The sequence below is a fragment of the Populus nigra genome, chromosome 5 (assembly GCF_951802175.1).
Source record: "Populus nigra chromosome 5, ddPopNigr1.1, whole genome shotgun sequence".
Lineage (NCBI taxonomy): Eukaryota > Viridiplantae > Streptophyta > Magnoliopsida > Malpighiales > Salicaceae > Populus > Populus nigra.
Genome location: NC_084856.1, coordinates 23,100,291 through 23,120,464, shown reverse-complemented (window position 1 = coordinate 23,120,464; position 20,174 = coordinate 23,100,291). Strand labels below are relative to the sequence as shown.

Below are 20,174 nucleotides of genomic sequence, written 5' to 3'. Positions count from 1 at the left end.
CAAAATACTATTATAATTGGGAAAATGAGCCATCTCTCCATCTACAAAACCATTAAAGATGTTAGGAGAAAAAAGAAGAAGAAGAAGAAGAAGATGTTAGAAACTGTAACTTTTGACCTGTGCCTATTGTCTGATATTGCTCTTTCATTTCTCCTGTGATCCTTTAACTTTCGTTTGAGCTATGGATGTGGTATAATATTAGCATGGCTACATGTAAAAGCTTTGGTTTTTCAGCACTTCATATGCTTGTTCTTCATGGTTTACCTTACTTATATCACACATAGTTTTAAATTAATGCAAGACATATCTTGCATTTTTACTTTTTACAGTATTCTATTTTATGAGTGCATATAAATAATATCTATCACTTAATGATGATAAAGGACTGATTAATTTGGAATATATATTTCTAATTAATTAGATAATTTTAAAGGACTGATTTAGAGATTTCTTTCTTTCCTTAACTTTATGAATTAATAACTCAAAATAACACCAATAAAAAATTATTTAATTTCTTAAAACGAGATAGAGTAATATATAGAATAAGGTCTTAAAATATTTCTAAAAAATAATTAATTTTACAAATATGTAAACTAGTTTTAAAATACCATTTATTTTCGAGGAAAAAAATAAATTTAATAAATGCATTTTTATTTTATTATACTTCTTCCCAAATTTCTCATTTGCCCCGTCATTTTATCCTTTTTTATATTCTCCACCCCTAAACTTTTCCTTCCTTCCCTCATTTCCGATTAACTCCAACAGAATCTCTCTATCTCTCTCTCTCTAGGGCGCCAAAATCCCTAAAAACACTAAATCTGGAATAAACCCTAAACCCGTTACCTAACAAACCACAAAAATGCCGCCAAAATCCACGCCCAAATCAAAACCCAACCAAAACCCACATTTCAAACCAGGCTCAAAAGTAGAAATCATGTCAGAAGAGGAAGGATTCAGAGGCTCTTTCTATACAGGAACAGTAGTGAAGGCAACAAGAACCTCAAAATTCATTGTTGAATATGACAAGCTGTTTGAAGATGAAGAAGGGACAAAACCCTTGCAGGAAACAGTCAATGAGTTCCAAATAAGACCAATAGCCCCAAGAGAGAAGAAGAGGGAGTTCAAGTTTAGTGAAGAAGTTGATGCTTTTCATAACGATGGGTGGTGGGAAGGTGTGATAACTGAGGTGAATGAGGATGGGAAGTTTGCTGTGTTTTTTAGGAGTACTAAAGAGCAGATTGAGTTTGGCGAGGAGGATTTGAGGTTGCATAGGGAGTGGGTTAGTGGGGCGTGGAAACCAACGTTGGAAGGAGAGGAAGAGGAGGAAGTGAAAGAGAAGGAAAATGAGGTGTTTTTTTTTTTTTTTTCTCTTTTTGATAAGTTGTTTTTATGTTAAACTTGGTTAATTTATTTTGTGTTGTGTTGATAATTTATTCTTCTTTGGTTAATGTTGTTGTCTTTTTGATAGATTTGTTGTTATTAGGTCAATCTAGGGTAATGTTTTTAGTTTAATTGTCTTAATCTCGGTTAGTGTGTTTGGTTTTTGTTTTGGGTTGGATTCTGAATTTGTGATTGTTTTTTCTTTTGGAATTTTTTTTTTTTGAAAGCAGGGTTCTAGAAATAAAAGGAAACTCGTTGAAGAAGAAGTGACGAAAGAGGTGAAAAGGAGAGTTAACAAGGTGGGTTTTGTTTTTGACAAAGTTGTTCTCTTTATGTAAATTTTGGTTAATTCTTTAGATTTGTATGATTATCTTCTGTTTTTTATTTGGTTAATGTATTTCATTGCGAAATTTCACTTTCATAGTTGGTATGTTTGGTTGATGGTTGGTTCTTTCAAAAGAGGATGCAGAGATGTGTGTCTTTGGTTTTTGATAAAGTTGTGTGTGCTAATCTTGGATTACTGATCACATGTATTTCCGGGAAAAAAAGAGGATATTTCTCGTTCTTTTGCCCCTTGTGAAGACAGGGTGGTAGGATTGGTAGGATTTTCTTTTACCCTTTTGAAAAATATAGATGTTGGTAGTGTTGGAAAATCATTAAGTTGCAAAATCCTTAAATAAGTGAGAAGGGTTTTTTTCTTCTTAAAATTTTTTGCACACAGTACAGCCTGAAGTTTTGTTTGAATGTGGGCGGTCATTCCTTGATGCTTTGCTTGGATATTTACACTTGTATCAATTGGAAGTGTTAAATGGAGAATGAGTATCCTGGATGTAGAGGTATCGGAGGCTTGTTTTTGCAAAGCAATAAACATGCATAGGCCCAAAGGTGGAAATGAAAAAGAAGAAAGCTCTTCTGGATTTGATAATGTCCATTCGGGTACACTTTCTGGTGCGTGTGTGTGTGTGTAAGTGCATAAAATAAGTGGAAAAACTCTAGAATGAGCTATCACTGGATATGCTGTGCTATATGGATAGTATGTAGAGAGAGTCTGCTTCATAGACACTTAATCAGTTATGACAGGATGGTCACTCGATCTCTGTTTTATTCACTCTTGGTTTCATTAACTTTGTTATATTTTGGTCAAAAGGAGAAAATTTTCCAGCTTTTTCAAATGTTAGAAGTTAGAACCATGTCTGATAGAATGCTGTTTTCTCAACACTATCTTAAGTAATTGAACTTCTTGGATAGACTATCCTGGATAAGGAAGCTAAAACAGATGCTTGCAGAATTGAAAGAGAAACTTCAACTCTTATTTTGTGTTGCTGCCTCTGTGTTATTCCTTTGACCTGTTGATGATTGGTATTTTGATGCTATAAAGCTGTATTATCTGGATATATGGAAGTTAGCTTACGATGATAATTGTAAATGTATAATTGGGAAGCTTGAAGCAATTTCCTTTGGCACATGTAGTGCCTTATTGTTGTGTTCTATTTTTATGGCCATGGATTTACAATGAATGCCTATTTTTCAAACGGATAGAAATCCTATGGAACATCCTTTTGTGTAGTAATGTGGCTTGATTGGCTTCAGTCAGTTGCTATTCTGTATTCAACAATCCTTTATTCTGTGTGTTTTGTCTTTTTCCGGGTATGTTCTGCAATTTACCTTTATCAACTTCTTGAATCTGGAATTGCAGAAAGTGCCCGATACAACACAAGAGAAGCCTATTGAATCACCAAAAGATGCAAAGTTTAGCAAGGGAATGCCAGTTGAGGTTAGCAGTGACGAAGATGGTTTTAAAGGTGCTTGGTTTTCTGCAACTATTGTTGAGCCAGTGGGCAAGGACAAGTACCTTATTGAGTACCAAACCTTGAGAACCGAAGATGATAGTGATTTTCTGAGGGAAGAGATTGACAATATGCACATTAGGCCTCATCCTCCACAAACTATAATTATTGATCGATTCAAGAAGTTGGAAGAAGTTGATGCTCTGTACAATGATGCCTGGTGGGTGGGTGTAGTTTCTAAGGTGAATAATTTCCCAAAGTATTCAGTCTTCTTCAAGGATTCCAATGAGGAATTAGAATTTCAGCACTCTGACTTAAGGCCACATCAGGACTGGATCAATGGCAAATGGGTCACTCCATCAAAGGTACGACTCTTGAACTTCAATTCTAGTCTGTTTCTTTGAAATTTTTACCCCCTCCCACAATAGGAACACCTCACACATGCACTAGAGAGGTTTAGATGATTTTGGGAAGTCTGATATTTCTGGTGCTGTTATATAGATAATAACATGTGCTTGTTACCTCCTATACATTTTCTTAGGCTTTGAAGCTGTGATCGCTGGAGAAAGTAGTAGAGCTTTGTGAGAGAACCTGCCATGTTGCTGTATATATCGCTGTAATTCGTATCAATCTCCATTTCCTGGCCTATGGTAGGAGTAGTAGAATATCTTGAGGTTTCTTGCTCGACAAGGGTTGTAGATTCTGCGGCTGAATTACTGCACTTATATAATCTGGTTCTATTCCATTTTCGAAGATGTCTAGTCCATTATACATGAAACCTCTCTGGTGCAACCTTAAACTGATCTCATCAAAACATAAAACAACTGTATGCTGATGCCATTTGATTCACCATTTGAAGTTTCTCCCTATAGAGCTGAATTCTCTGTTGCTTCTCAGCCCATGTTTGCTTACGACATTTATTAGCTCTAGGGAGTTGTCTAGTAACTGGTGCTGGCTTGTGGTTCTTTAATATCGTTTTGCAATTTGCTATCTTACATAGTCGAACGATATGTGTGACCAGAATCTGGCAACCTTCCGTACCTGTCTGCAATATGTATCAATTGCCCCCTCCTTTTTACTCCTAGTTTTTTATGGTCCTTGGCCAGGGACGGGACTGGGGAGCTTTTATACTTTAACTGCCAGTTAAGTAGACAGTAGCGAAGGATAATCCTCTCATGGTATTTAATTTTATTCATTTATATCTCACCTGGCCTAAATAACTAGAAAACGAGTAATGAGAAAAATAAAATGGAAAACTATTTCCTTAAAAAACTAGAAAAGAAAAATAATACAGAATAAAAAAAATATTTATTCAATCCAAAAAGCTCCCGCACTACGATGCATATAACATTAAAATTGTATATGATTAATATCTTAAAACAGAATGGGCAAATATAAAAAGAATAAAATGGACAAATATAAAAGGGATAGAAATATGTTTACTTTGGAAGGCTAACACTTTGATATAAATAACATTGCCTCTGTAACGATTTTAGGATGAATTTTTATCCTTTTAAAACACAGGAAATACAATAAAATTTATCATTTCTATCCTAACTATCTCTCTCTCTCTTCAGTTTTCAGGGGTAACCGAACACCATTTAAAACAGGCTGGTTTTGTTCCATGGATATGTAGACTAAGGTTAAGGAATCATAGCCAGGTGCATAGGATTGAAAATGATGCAAGGCGTAAAAGACAAAAAAGTGGGATTCCTTCGATGCTTAGACAAAATTTAGGCAAAATGACAAGAAAACAATTAATCTGCATTAAATTCCCGGCTGCCCCCTTTCAAATTTTCTCCCGGCCGACATTTCAAGTGAGAAATTCATAATTATCACCCTTTCAGAATACTGAGATAAACATCAAACAATGTTCATTCATGATCACATTTCAAGCATAACTTAATCCATTTCACCCTTTCTTGTCATGATAAGCTAAGAGAAAACAGACATGTAGACAACTCAAGTGTCTATGCTGTGATCTTGTCTACAACATGACTGAAAAATTAAACTCTAATGTACTTTATTACCAGTAAACACTAGCAAGAGGTAATAATACATTGAAATTGATAGTAATACAGACCAGATGAAGGCCTCTTTATCACTGAAGACTAAGAACCTTAGGCCTCCTTCACCTCCACGGCTCCATTCACTCCCTTGACTTCCTTGTTTTCCTTGACATCATCCTTCTTCTCTTCCTTGACATCCTTCGCTGCCGCTGCTGAGGTTGCTGCTTTACCTTTTTCTTCAACCACAAAAGCTGACACAGGGAAAGTCCTGTAGAGCCCAGTAGGAGTCTGGAAAGTGATCTTTCCAGTTGGTGGATCATCCAAATAGATATCACTCAGTGTGACCCAGAGCAAAAGCTCTTTGGTCTTCACACCAGTCAGTTTCTTGATCTTGTTTTGTTCAACATAAGCTGTGACTTCAGTTCCATAGGAAGCGAGCTTGCCAATCTTCTCAAACTTGTGGGTTATGCTCTTCTTTTGCTTGAGCCACACAAACCCTGTCTCCCTCACAATCCCGCACTCTACAATATCGTGCAAGGGCAAAAGACCATTCGGCAAGCCTACTTCTCTGAGCAATTCTTGAGATTTCTCTTTTCCCATTTCATCTCCATAGTAGACCTCAGCTTTGGCTTTGATGTCTTCTTTGACAAGAGACATTTTCCTCAAAGACTTGATGATGTTGTTTTAGCGTCTTCGGGAGCTTACCTTGTGAGAGATGGCTGGTGTAAGAAAACCATGGAAAGTGATTGCCCTAATATAGCATCCAAGTTTGACATTTACCCTTGGTTGCCCAAATATTTCCCAAAACACCATTGTGGATGTGGCCCAAATGTGGCCGAGTCATTTTCAAGCTCAATGGTTTTTTTTCCAATATGAAGGGAATAACTTTCTTAGTTTATTTTCTTCTACTCAGTATTACTAAGTTTTTTTTAGTTTTTTTTTCTATATAGAGAGTTGTAATATTCTTGGAAAATAAATATTCAAAGAAACAAAAATTAAATGCTTTAGATATATTCTTATAATTATAGTATTTTTAATCTTGAGTTATATGCTATATATATTTTGCAGCCGTCGGCGTCACCCTTCTCGTGAATTAATTAGATGGTGAAGTGTGTTTCTTGGGCCAATCCAAATCCATGAACATCAATCAGTTTAGGTGAAGGAGAAGGATTGTCATGCTCTAACAAGACGCTTGCATTTATGAGATGGTTGAAGAATTTATGGCAAAATTAAAGGAGAAACGGTCGGTGGGAGGCAGCTGCCAGTAGAACTGTGACATCTGTATTATAGTTGAGATGGGAAAACTTATTTATTGTCAATGACGTGCGAAATTAATTGAAGGAAGGGGTTAGCAGCACCACATAGCCAAGCACTCGTTGGTTTTTTTTTTTTATATATATATATAAAACTAACACATCATGGGTTTCTTGTTCTGATGGAATTTTGCCACCAAAAAAGGAATACGAAGCTGGAAATAAAAAGGCATCGGTGCAGTTTCCTTAAAAAACATGAAGATTACGTCAATCCATTACTTGCAATTCCAAGCAAAGTTATTAAATCTACCTAACTTATGAACCGTCAAAATAATATATGTTTTTAAAAGATTAATTAGAATTATAGATTAATTTATTTGGTCGAATGAGTTTGATTATATCAACTTTTATTTAATTTTAATCTGAAATTAAAACTTTTAAGTTGATTATCTTCTTTAAATTCTGAATTAGTGGGTTACGCATCAAATCGGATTTAATAATCTTAATTCTAAAATTAATGGTGAGAAATGGCCTTGGTGCTTTCTTGTTCATCCATACATACATGAAGAATACTAAAATGTTTGGAGAAGAAGTCCACGATGGCCCTCCATGAAAAGTAAAATGCTTTGAATAGTCACCTTTACACATGAAGCGACCTTGTGTGAAGATAGATCATCTTATTTTTTTAGAGTACATTTTTAATCATTCCTATTTTGTTTGAAAAATAATTAGTTAATTAATCTTTCTAGTTTAAAAAACCAGAAGGATAAACAGTCGTTTAAGAGACTGGATTATGATTATTGAAACCAGAAGGACTAATTAAATTATTATATTGCTAAGAACACAAGTACTAAGCTATTATTTACCAATATAGATCTCCACCACATATATAACATGAACAAGTCTGTGATTAGACGAAAGTACTGTAATTATGTGAATCAATTCACACAAATTACGTTTCACCGCACAAGCACAAGCACAAGCACATAAATCATGCGAAAAACACCACAAGATTATTTTAGGATCCAACACTTTGTAGGTGTGAAGTTATGACCACCTTCGATAATTTCTCTTTGATTAAACTATATGGTTTAAGAAATTAATTACATCAAGATCTATCCTAAATTGTCCAATCCATCGAACATGATCAAGGGGTTTCATATTTGAAGCAATCCTCTGTTATTAGACTTCGTGGTTAAGAAATTACATTAAGCAGCTATTTGTTTTGAGGATGAAACCGTGTTTTGTGGTTTTTTTTGTTTTTTTTTAATATTTTAGATTATTTTCATGGAATGATATTAAAGATAAATTTTTAAAAAAATTAAAAAATATTATTTTTATATATTTTCAAACAAAAAATATTTTAAAAATTAATTACTACTATTACATCCTAAATTGTCTATTTCATTAAATATGGTCAAGCAGCGTTCCATGAAAATCCTATTTGTTTTTATGTTTTAAAAATATTTCTAGTGTTTTTATATTATTTTAATATTTTAATATTAAAAATAATTTTTAAAAAATAAAAAATATTATTTTAATATATTTTTAAATAAAAAAATATTTTAAAAAATAAACCCATAAATGTACCTCTCAGCATTAACGGCAATGGCTAGAAGGGTGTACAAGCACATAATTAATGAGGTAGCAACCACCTTCTATGAAATGTCATAATGGCATCTTGTCATTGCAACAGAGATTTGTGATGGGACTTTACCACTGTTAGCTCAACTAGACTGCTTTGGCCTCAGATTTTAGTAGTAGAGTCGTCACCCAACCTCTTGGTTTGGAGTTGCAATGTAACTTATGTTTTATAATTTATAATTTTTTTATGTTTTTAGATGATAATAATAACAAAAAGTTTGATAATAAATTTAATTGGCTCCTTCAAATTAAGCCTATAAAATATTGTTTTGATCAATTTTATTATTTTACTCGTTAATTTTGGACTTTTGATTTTATTTTCCTACCAAGATCCCTTTTTTCCTTTTATGTTCGGTCAGCTACAGTTTAAGCTATTATATATCATCCTTTTTTTCCTGGAGAAGACTAATTTGGCAGAATAAATTATTGAGAAACAACAGCAAGACTAGGCTTCTTGTTTTGATTTTTCCATCATATTGTTCTCTGATTCCTAATCTAATCAGGCTTGGCCGCATCAGAAGGAGTAATAAGAGATGATAATACAAATTGCAGTACATTCATGGAAAAAAGAAGTTGATGTTACTATCTGTTCATCAAGAAGCAGACTCAATGAAGAGGTGGGGGAGAGATCAGCCCATTGTTAGGAAGTAGGTGAGGAACAGCATAAATATGCAACATAAAGGCGAGGCCTCACACAACCAACAGTAGTACTGATGGAACTCTCCTTCATTTCATTACCAAACAAGAACGAATGTTTTATTATCCCATGGCCACCCCTAAAAACTAAACATGGTATCATCTTTCACATCGATCGGGGGAAAAGAAACGATAAGCATCTGTCAATATAAAGTTCTTGGTGTGAACATGACCGTAGCCATTTATTGGGGATTGCTTAATAAAATTAATTAACCAGAACAAAATGGCAATAATGGAGCCATAGTTATTGTACCTTACTCGGAGTCCTGCACGGTTCAAGATACATGTTGCGGGTCTGCTAGCTCAACCTATAAATTAATAGGTTAACCTGACTATAAACAAATAGAGCGCAGCCAACGGTTGTTACACAAGAATAGAGGGTAGGTAAACGAGGGAAAAGGCCTCAGGAATGAGAACCAAGGCGTTGTCCTACCTCTCCAACGTGAAAAAGGATATAGACATGCCTGGAAATACCTGTGGAGTGAGATGAGGCAATAAGCAATTGTATTGACTCTTCAACTGTTCGAGGGAATTGTCAACCGGAAGCAGCTTTTGTATAACTCTGCTTCCGCACTCCGATCACATCAATGTAGCGAAAGCCCGATGTGTCGTAAAACGATTTTAGAGTTAGAAATTAGGGCACCAAGACATTGCCTTGTCCCAATGACAATTTTAAGTGGATCACACGAAGCAACTTCCAGATTATTTTGAGCTTCCTTAACCCTTCCATGACTGCGGTTGTTTAGCAAGGACTGTGTGTTCTACTTCTTTTGGCATGGAGCTAGTCAGGAACTAATCCCAGCTCCTGAAAGCTTAGTAAAATTCAAGGATTTTCTATATGAATTACGAAGAGTCTGAATATATTTTTCAGATTTACAATATATACAGTCTCCATCATGGAAACTAAACATCCAGAATTACACCATAAAAATAACAAAAAAAATCAAAATATATTAAAGAATATGACTTGTTATTTCAATTTAAAATCTTAAATTATTTTGTATGATTTTAAAATATAATTTATATTACTGTAAAATTTATAATGTTCAGTCATTAAAATTCTCATTATATGCCACGTAACTATTTTAATTCAAAAAATTAAATATAATTTATATTATTATCTAATAATTATCCTAACTCAGGTTTCCATAATTAATCATAGAACATGAAATTTGAGACAATGTAAAAACCAGAAACAGCAAGTCAAATAGGCAAAACAATGCAAACATCGTTACTGTATAAAAAACCAAAGTATCAAACAAACTCATGCCAAACACAGAAAATTAAAATGCAAAATCAAGGTAATGTGTTCATCCAGCTAGTCCTTGCATAAACACATCGTTGAGTGCATGGCTTGAGACGTTAGAGTAGCTTCCTCTTATAGAGTATTTATTTAGTAAGAAACTGGGTTCATCTTCACATGTTACAGAGTTCTTTATGAATTAGGCTAGCGTCAATATATTTTTCATAATTGAATTTTCTGTGTTGAAGTAGTTAATTTGCCATAATTAAATTGAGTATTGAAGAGTGAGTTGTTTTTTAAAATATTTTTTATTTTAAAATACATTAAAATAATATTTTTTTTATTTTTTAAAAGTTATTTTTGACATCACATCAAGTATAAAAACATCAAAAATATATTAATTTAAAATAAAAAAATAAAAAAAAATTAATTTTTTTCAAAATATAATATCAAAATATTTTTAAGCTGCTTACATGAATTTAAGAATGTGTTTGGTATTATTATCAAATAATCATTTTATAAAAATTTATTTATTTTTATATATTTTGATATATTTATATTAAAATATATTTTTTAAAAAAAAAAAAATATATATATATATATATATATAATATATTTTAAAAAAAACTTTAAATAACAGTAGGAATGACATTCCAACCATGTCATTAATGTAATCTGCAAGCTGCAGAGCAACTAGCTTTTTGCATGACGTGTCCTAATGGCTTTCGCAGGAAGGGAAGTACCTATCTGGACCGGACCGTAAAAAATGGATGGGATGTAGACTCCTGGCTTCATTGTTACAACCTACCAAATGAAAAATCAATTAAGGTTATTTATTTTTATTAAAGCAGTTTTGTTTTATTTTTAAAAACTTTTCTTTAATATCAACTTAATTTTATCGAATCAATATATCATTAAACTCAGTTCATATCAGGTTTAGTGCAGGTTTTCTCAACTTAATCCACTCTACTTTCTTTAGAATTTACCAATCAAGGCATGCAATGAGATTTCTATTTCTTTTTACTAATAAAGAACACTTCAACAATACATCATATAAAAAAAACACAAGAAGGAAATCATCTCATTGATTCGGACTGTTAAGTAATATTTATCTAGTTTTATTTATTAAGGGTAGAATAGTATTTTCAGTTTAACCTATATATAATTTCTTTGTATTTAGGTTAACTCAAGCATTCATAATAAACATCTTATTGAGAATTCTAGCCTCCTTTTATGTTTGATCAAAATTACTTTAACATGGTATCAGAGCCTAGTTGATCGAATCATTGGCTTGTTAATTTTATGGAACTCGCTGCCCTTGTAGAAATCATGTTCACCAATGTCAGAGCCACTGCTCGTATTAAAATTGTTATCATCATCCACTTCATTCCCTGTAGGATATTCCAGCACGCTCAATGCATTCCTATGAAGCTTAACTTCAGATTCATTTTTCAAAACATCAGACATGAGTTGTTTGACCTATTAAAAGATGGAGGATGAAAATCAAGTTTTGTGCTTGCGGCTGAAGAATTAATATCTGAAACTTTATTTTAGATTTTTCAGCTTCTGCAATTTGGTATTTCTGTTCTGCCTCTGCAATTGTTTTGGTATTTCGTCTTCTCATCAGTCTCTGCAATTTGGTATCAGCTTCTGCAATTTGGTATTTATGTTCTGTCTCTGCAATTGTTTTGGTATTTCGTCTTCTCTTCAATTTCTGCAATTTGGAATCAGCTTCTGCAATTTGGTATTTCTATCTGTCTCTGCAATTGTTTTGGTATTTCGTCTTCTCTTCAGTTTCTGCAATTTGGTATTTCTATCTGTCTCTGCAATTGTTTTGGTATTTCGTCTTCTCTTCAGTTTCTGCAATTTGGTATTTCTATCTGTCTCTGCAATTGTTTTGGTATTTCGTCTTCTCTTCAGTTTCTGCAATTTGGAATCAGTTTCTGCAATTTGGTATTTCTATCTGTCTCTGCAATTGTTTTGGTATTTCGTCTTCTCTTCAGTTTCTGTAATTTGGTATCAGCTTCTGCAATTTGGTATTTCTGTTCTGTCTCTGCAATTGTTTTGGTATTTCGTCTTCTCTTCAGTTTATGCAATTTGGTATTTGAGTTAAGTTTCTGCAAGAAAAATAAAAAATTTTGGAGTGATATTTTGTCTTCCGCTTCTGCAAAATCTGGTATTTCAACTTTCCTTCAACTTCTGTCATGGCATCTACTACCAAAGAGATTGTTTGGTTACGTTGGTTACTTGCTGATATGAGAGTTTTCTTTTCTCATCCTACTCCTATGAATTGTGACAACCAGAGTTCTATTCAGATTGCTCACAACTCGGTTTTTATGAGCGAACTAAGCACATTGAGATCGATTGTCATCTTACTCGTCATCATCTCAAGCATGACACCATTACTTTGCCTTTCGTTCATTCTTCCTTGCAGATTGCAGATTTCTTTACCAAGACGCATTCCATATCTCGTTTTTGTTTTCTAGTTGGCAAACTCTCGATGCTTGTAGATGTCGCATCGTGAGTTTGAGGGGAGATGTTAAGTAATATTTATCTAGTTTTATTTATTAAGGGTAGAATAGTATTTTCAGTTTAACCTATATATAATTTCTTTGTATTTAGGTTAACTCAAGCATTCATAATAAACATCTTATTGAGAATTCTAGCCTCCTTTTATGTTTGATCAAAATTACTTTAACACGGACTACGCCCAAAAGTCAAAACACTTCATGTTCACGATCGGTTGCTTGCGTTACTGAAAGAAAGGAGAGAAAACACAAGTCTGAAGCTTCTTTCCATGTGCAGAAATAGACGAGCTACCAACCCAAATAGTTGCATGCTTGGAGTATCCCCAGGAGCCTTTGTAGTTTTGTGCATCTAGATGGTTGTTTTGATGGTGCTGCTTGGGTGGTGAGGGCGTGAAGCTCCGACCTCAAAATGATGCTCAGTGGTTCTCAGCTAACTCTTAACATCCTTTACTGTTAATATTTACAATAACATCTTAGCTCTTAAGCAACTCAGAAAGGGTAGAAACAGTACTGACACTGATTGATTACAACACTTGCTTCGATGGACGATCGTAGCTGGTGCTAGAATTATCATGGACACATCCATCCTACTCGGCCTGTCCGACCGACTGGTCGATTCAATAATTTGTCAATCTAGATTAGGTTTTATTTTGAATATTTTAAATATTAATTCAGTTAAAATTTAGATGACTAGATAATTGATTCACGATCTATAAGTTAACTCTAATAAAAAAAATTTAATTTTCAAAACAGTGTTGATTTAGAATTAACATGAAATGATTTGATGACCCACGAGTTGATTTAATAACCTAATAAACCAACCTTTAAACTGGATCAAATATCGAGCAGGGTATTATAATTATAGCTGGAAAATGAAAATGTTTCTCTATAAATGAGCTTAGTTTGCTACCACATGCAACTATATATAACAAATACACACCCTACATTCCAACACGGGAAGCAGATGATTAATCTACGTAATTCCCACAACAATGAAATGCCTGGATGGTTTAATTTCTCTGCTAATAATAGAATTTGAGGCCATCTGACGAGGTTATAAAAACTTCATACTAAATATACTAAATTAGGTTTTTCATGGAATGTGATTTTGTGCCAGTGTAGTGATTGAGCTTGACTTGGTTAATTGAATGATGAATTGGCCAATTCTTGGAGTGAATGGGCTTGCACTTCACTGGTCTCATTGGTTGATGAGGTGATTTTCACAAGTTTTTTATAAAATAAGTCTTTTATTGGAGTAAAAAAAATTCTTTGATACTCAATTCAATAAATATATATATAAAAAAGTATGTTAACACAGAGAGTGAGCAGTGCAGTAGGTGAGCACGAGCAGGACTGTAGGAGTAGCATTGTGGCCTTACTTTACTTTAGAATCAAAATAAATATTTTTTTTAGGCTTGGCCCAAACAATTTTTTTTAAGCCTAAACAACATGGAGGTGCAGGTTTTTTAGGCTTGGCCCAAACAATTTTTTTTAAATAAAAAATGTGTGCACTATCATACTTGTTTGTTTCAAGTATAAGACTGTAAATCTCTTCCTGAGAAATGCATATACAAACCATCAGCTTCGTTGTTTGCTCATTTGGCTGATGTAAAGATATAAGAACCATGATGCTTTAGAATTCCAAACACAAGCTGAAAGTTTTTATTCCAAAAAATCTAAATTTAGGATTTGTTGGTTCTCAGTTTTCATTCTGAAGAACTTGCGTGTTCGTTGTCTGGTCTTCTATGATGCAGACGAGTGACTGTTCTCCTTTGTTTTTTATCAAGTATTTCAGTCTGTACGGTGTACAAATCTTAAATTCTCAGTTGAGGGGCTTCAATGGACTTCGAAAATATTTGTAGTAAAAAGATAAATCGTGGAATTAAATTGTATTAGCAAGTGATTGAAGAAAAATGGTGTAATGAGTAATAAGCAAATACGGATCAGGTAACATAGCTGAGAAGCCATCTTAAAGTAACAATATTGGTTAACAAAGGATTTTTAATCGCATTACAGAAAGCGTTGAAGGAAGCCTTTGATTTCATCAATGTATGGAGTCCGAGTAGGAATGATGTGACCACAATCATGCTCAATAATAACTGAGCAACCATCTTCAAATAAGGAAGCAAGTTCTCTGCTTGTTTTGTTTGCAATCTGCCTGTCCTTGCCTGGAACACATCCGAATATATGGAGAGAGGGGCAGTTAATCGATCCACTCTCTATCTCCACAAATGGAAGAGCGAACCCAGAACACAAAATTGCAAATCTGAAATCAATGTCACCTTTTAGCCTCCCTTTTTGTGCACAAAGTAAAGCAGCCATCGCTGCTCCTTGTGAAAATCCCAGGATCCCATCAAATGGCCCATCCCGAGAGAATACTGTCTTTAAATACGATAATGATACATCAAACCCTTCAGTTTGCTGCAGGTACTGGAGGGGATCAAATGGACTATCTGCCTTTTTCCAATCAGTTGCACTCCTTCCTTTGCAATCAGGTGCTATCAACCACGCAAACTTCCCCCTGCAAGTTTCTGTTGGGGGAAGAATTTGTTGTGACGAAAATGATGATTCATCACTGCACTCTAGTTCCGAGACACATGACTGGAATATGAAAGGCAACTCATGAGGTGCATCAACAAAGACAAGCTCAGCAATGTTTTTAAGTTTCTTGGCTAATGATGCAGTTCTTCCTTTAAAACCAGATGCATTCTGCCGAAACCCATGCAAGCACAAGATTCTTAGCTTTCTTGGAGGCCTAGCACCTGTTTTATTGGATGAACAATTGCATTAAGACTAAGAAGTTCTTGGAAGAAAACAAAATGTAAAGATGTAACAGGGAAAAAAAAGACAGATGTTCACTATTACCCAAGATAAATACACCATTGCACTACATGTTATCTTGGTAAACATGGAACCAAAAGGATCCAAGTGATAAGGAGACAGACCTTACCCTGTCCCCCATGAAGATGAGGCGAGAGGATAGTATCTGAGGAAATGGTTTTGAGCTCAACTTGAGGCAATATATCTTGCTGTTCACCATTTTCAGCAACATTTGACTCAATTACCTTTCTATGTTTTTGGCACAGCTCGCAAACATAAACAGCTTCCTCCTTCTGCCCACCCACAAAAATTAACAAATAAGACCCAACAAAATACAGAAACCTACAAGTGGAATGGAAGCTGAACAAACAGTTCATCAAAATACATACAAATTAGGCAATGATTGTTTTTAGAAGGGAAAATGGAAATCTGAAAAGCTATTATTTTAAGTTTTGCTTTAGATAAAAATTGAGAAGCATTGGTTAAGGTTCTTAGATTATTCACTGGACAAGATGGAGCTAGCTAAAGTATGATAGACATGCTTAAATGGTCAGAAATATTAGCTTTCAATGGTAGAAGGACTCTAGTCATCAAAACTTACCCGGCAGCCATCACAGACCAATAATAGCATTCTACAATATGAGCATCTACATCGTGAAGAGTAATCATCAAAGGATAAGCCACAGGGAAGGCAGGTTCCCAAGATATTTGTATCTGAGCTCCCAACAGCAATCCTACAGCCACAATACAAAATTACTGGGCAAAAATGACACTTCTTTTTCTATGCTTGTTTTCTTTTATTGAACACCAGAAAGTCCAATAAAAGCATGATGTTATGCAATCACCAAAGGATAAGGTAAAAACTTTAAAATCAATAGGGTCGTAGCTACTCTGAGCAATCATACCTGTGATCAAAAACAAAATTCTTTCCTTTGAAAAAACCACCATCTGGAAATTGTTCTAAATAACGCTGTATTCCACCAAACAACTGCAACAAAGCCAGCATTGCAAAATATATCAGCATAGCGACCAACAATCAGGACCTAACTTCCTCAGGATCTTATGGTCAAGGTAAGCATAACACTAGCTTCTGCTGGATCCAGAGCTACCTGAAATACATTCTCAAATCCAGCACCTTTTGACCTAATATAGGCCGATGCCATCTCACACCTGATTCCTCCAGTACAATACCTACACAGCACCCGAACAAAACATACTAAGATTAGAGTGGAAAAATGAGCGTTTGAAGCCATAACTGCACCAACCTTCAACCATGATAACATGATTTTCCAAATCAGATGGAAAACAGAGTGAATTCAGGTAAACACCTATAAAAAGTCAATTTTGGAACAAGCACTTACATCAGGACATTCTTTCCTCGCAATTGTTCAGAATTATCATCTATCCAGGATGGCAGATCACTATACTGTCTGATTCCAGGATCCAAAGTGTCCACATTTGGCATGTCAAACTTCCCAATTCTCGTCTCATACAGATTCCTTGCATCTAATAAAACAAGACCTTTATCATCAACTAGACTTTCTTTATCTACAAGCTTCCCTGAGAAACATAAACAGAATCACCCAACACATAGTTAACCATTACCAGTCATTCCCTTGCATAACAAAACAACAAAACCAAATTTAGAGAACAAAAATACTACAAAGAAGAATAAACATAGCCTATAAAACGAAAGCAAACCAAAAAGTAAAGCATGTAATAAAATTTCAAAAAGAAAATCACAACTCACCAGCACTTTGAAGAACAGAATGGAACTCCACAGCGGACAAATGGCTACCAGCATTTGAAACATCCGGTGCTTTAACAAGAGGATAAGGGCTAAAAGTAACCAATTCCTAGCCACACCAAAACGCATCAAAATGTTAGACCAAGCAAGCTAACTCAAACGCAAATCAAATCAAAACCTATACTATACCAAATAGCTCAAAACAATGATACTAATAGAAACCAAAGTTTGATAGAACAAAGATTCATACCTTGACAATGCGAATGGAAAGAGAAGTGAAGCCACATTCATGAGCAACCTTGTCATTCAGTGGAAAATGACAAGAAGCAAGCTTGAAATCAGTCCCTTCAAATAAACTAATAGCTTTCACAGCTTCAATATGTTTCTCCAATGAAGACAACTTGCCACCAACCTAAACCAATGAAGAAAAAAGAAACCCAATATTCTAATAAGCAAAAAGTTCCAAACTTTCCAATTTTTGGACTCAAATAACTAAACCCAAAATCCCAAACAGCAAAAAGTTTCAAACTTTTCAATGAGATTGTGATATGATTGAAGAAAACAAAGGAAACCCAAAATTTTAATAACCAAAATGATTCAAACTTTTGAGATTTAAACTGCAAAAAGATGGGTTATTGAGTTACAGTGACATTGACTCCATGGAGAGAGAGGCGGACACGGCCAAGGAGGGAGAGGGAAGTGCAGTTGGAATTGTAGAAGGAGAGGAGGGAGTTGAGATCAGGGATTTCTGTGTATTTGTAGTAAAGCAGGACACCATATTGCTCTTGCTCTTGATCTTTGCCTTTGTCTTGCTGATTCTCGTTGCTGTCTGCCATGGTTGAGCTACTCAGGTCAGAGCTACTACACTTTACAAAGGCCTATAAACCTAAAGCCCTAGTCTTGATTGTCAAAAACTGAAGCCTCTAATCTTTATTTATTATTTTCAGATGATAAGATCTTTCCGGCCCATTTAATATTGCGTCTAGCCCTGTTTTAAAAAAAACAAATGTGGGAATATGTAGTATTTTAATTAATTTTACAAATACTAAAATTAACGATTATTTAAACTTTAATATCCTTAAAAAACACTCGAATTCATAAGCAAACCTAAGATCGATGAATTGAGCCTCAAGATTATCTAGCGCTTCTTTATAATGTCTAATGATGGAGATTAGATCCTCTCCTGAATTTTGTTGATTCAATTAAAGCGATTTTGATTTGTACGTGTTATTAAAACTTGCTCGATTAGATTAATTTGATAGTTCATATACTTAAATCTAACTTAGATTAGGTTTTTATTTTGAATTGATTTAAAAATGGACTAGATAAATTTATTTATTTTTTAATTTTTATAAAAAATAATGTTATTATTTATATAAATAACAAAACAACTTCATTTTGTGATCGATCTAACAAAATTCGCAACTCAAACCATGTCTGATAACTATGGTTGTGCCTCAACGCTTCCCACTTAACAACCCTTTATGCCTAATAAGAGGGGATTGATAACCATGAGTAACAGCTACATGGAAATCATTTCAATGCTACTGCCTCCAAGCTGCAGCAGTTTTTTTCACATTGCATTCATTGCAGCAGGCTCAAACATCTCATCCATTCGAGATGTAAGTTGAAAAGATGATGCACAATCCATAGCAGCTACATTTTCAGTGGCTACATCAGATAAATTTGCTCTAGCTACATCAGAAACCAGCCAATTCGGAACAAGTCTGATGCTCTCAATATATAAGAATTCATCATATATCATCAGCACAAGTCTAATTCCATATCAAGACAATCACAAAGATCACTTTTCCATCAATTTGGCATGCAATTTTACAATTCAACTCGAGAAATTCCAAGGTGGAGTCCTAAAGTTTTAACATTTTTTTGACAGTTTCCATCGATTACTGAAACCCTATGTGCCAGACCAAAAATTCTGAGCCTTGGCAGCAACGAACATATAGTGTTGAAAATTTCAAAGCAAGTGAAAAAATCTACAAAAAGCTAGAGAGTGCGTTCACCCAAACTTGAAGCCACCTTGAGGAACGCTAGGCTGGTTAGTTCCAAAAGCAAAACCTTGCTGATTTCCATCCCCACCATCTTGGACAATTGGTTCTCCATCTTCTTCCTCAGCCCAGTATCTCTCCAAAATTTTCACTGCTTTCTCATATATCTCATTGTTGTCGTGGGTTTGCAGGATGTCAATCTTTCTCAAGACTGCTCTCTTGACTCAATTCTGCAACAGCTTGCTCAACTCACAGCTCCATTTCGATTTCGTTATATGGGTAGTGGCGTCTCAGGGTCCTGACCAGAAGTAAGGCCACCTCAGAATTTCCAGGTACTTCCTATCAGGACCTTGCTCTGCTGAAGCTTGGTTATGATAGGCTTCACAGCAACGAAGTTAAATGTGGTTTCCTGTATTGTGCTTTCTTCCCGGAATTAGATTATTGGTTGGCCATGGGAGGGATTTTTGGGTGAATATGGAGATGTATGAGGGGCTCGAATTGAAGGTTACAACATCAATGACAGTCTCACTCAATAATGCTTACTGGAAGATGAAGGCAGAGATGAGAAAATGCATGACATGATTCGTGAAATGGCTCTGTGGATAGCTTGCGGGAAGAAGAAGCCAGAGTATTTGGTCGAGGCCAGGACTCAGTTAGTTAAATTATGCACCAGATCTTCATATATTATTGTTAAAAAAAAAAATTTGAAATACTTGTTTTTTTATCTTCAATTGTTCACATTTCTTTTTCTTTTCTTTTCATACGTAAAATCCAATGGGTTTTCTTTTTTATGACATTAGGTGTCAACCTGCAGAGTCTAACAATTGGATGTATTTTGAAATGCGCTGCAAATTAAGTTTCTGAAATTTTTTTATATTTTTTTTGTTTAAAATAAATTTTTTTTATGTTTTTAGATTGTTTTGATGTGTTGATCTCAAAAATAATTTTTAAAAAATAAAAAAACTTTATTTTAATGCATTTCTAAGCAAAAAACACTTTGAATCGTCACCGCTACCACAATCTCAAACAAAGCCTTAGTTGTTAGCAATTTTTTATGACTA

General features: G+C 34.5%; 3 protein-coding genes across 3 annotated transcripts; 1 reads left to right on the top strand and 2 right to left on the bottom strand.

Moving 5' to 3' along the window:
- Window positions 1–721: 721 nt before the first annotated feature.
- LOC133694946 (protein AGENET DOMAIN (AGD)-CONTAINING P1-like) lies at window positions 722–4,063 on the top strand. Its single transcript, XM_062116636.1, has 4 exons — window positions 722–1,348; window positions 1,611–1,679; window positions 3,077–3,532; window positions 3,709–4,063. Exons 1-4 carry the CDS (start codon window positions 860–862, stop codon window positions 3,721–3,723), a joined length of 1,029 nt encoding a protein of 342 aa, XP_061972620.1. The 5' UTR covers window positions 722–859; the 3' UTR covers window positions 3,724–4,063.
- Window positions 4,064–5,166: 1,103 nt separating this feature from the next.
- LOC133694947 (uncharacterized) lies at window positions 5,167–5,915 on the bottom strand. The gene has a single exon (XM_062116637.1). The coding sequence runs from the start codon at window positions 5,831–5,833 to the stop codon at window positions 5,288–5,290; it is 546 nt and encodes a 181-aa protein (XP_061972621.1). The 5' UTR covers window positions 5,834–5,915; the 3' UTR covers window positions 5,167–5,287.
- Window positions 5,916–14,443: 8,528 nt separating this feature from the next.
- Window positions 14,444–18,026, bottom strand: LOC133693605 (rhodanese-like domain-containing protein 6). The gene is made up of 9 exons (XM_062114848.1): window positions 17,752–18,026; window positions 17,358–17,519; window positions 17,111–17,216; window positions 16,722–16,920; window positions 16,470–16,551; window positions 16,266–16,348; window positions 15,962–16,094; window positions 15,491–15,653; window positions 14,444–15,302 (listed from the first exon to the last, which is right to left on the bottom strand). The coding sequence occupies exons 1-9, from the start codon at window positions 17,941–17,943 to the stop codon at window positions 14,551–14,553; spliced, it is 1,872 nt and encodes a 623-aa protein (XP_061970832.1). The 5' UTR covers window positions 17,944–18,026; the 3' UTR covers window positions 14,444–14,550.
- Window positions 18,027–20,174: the final 2,148 nt, after the last annotated feature.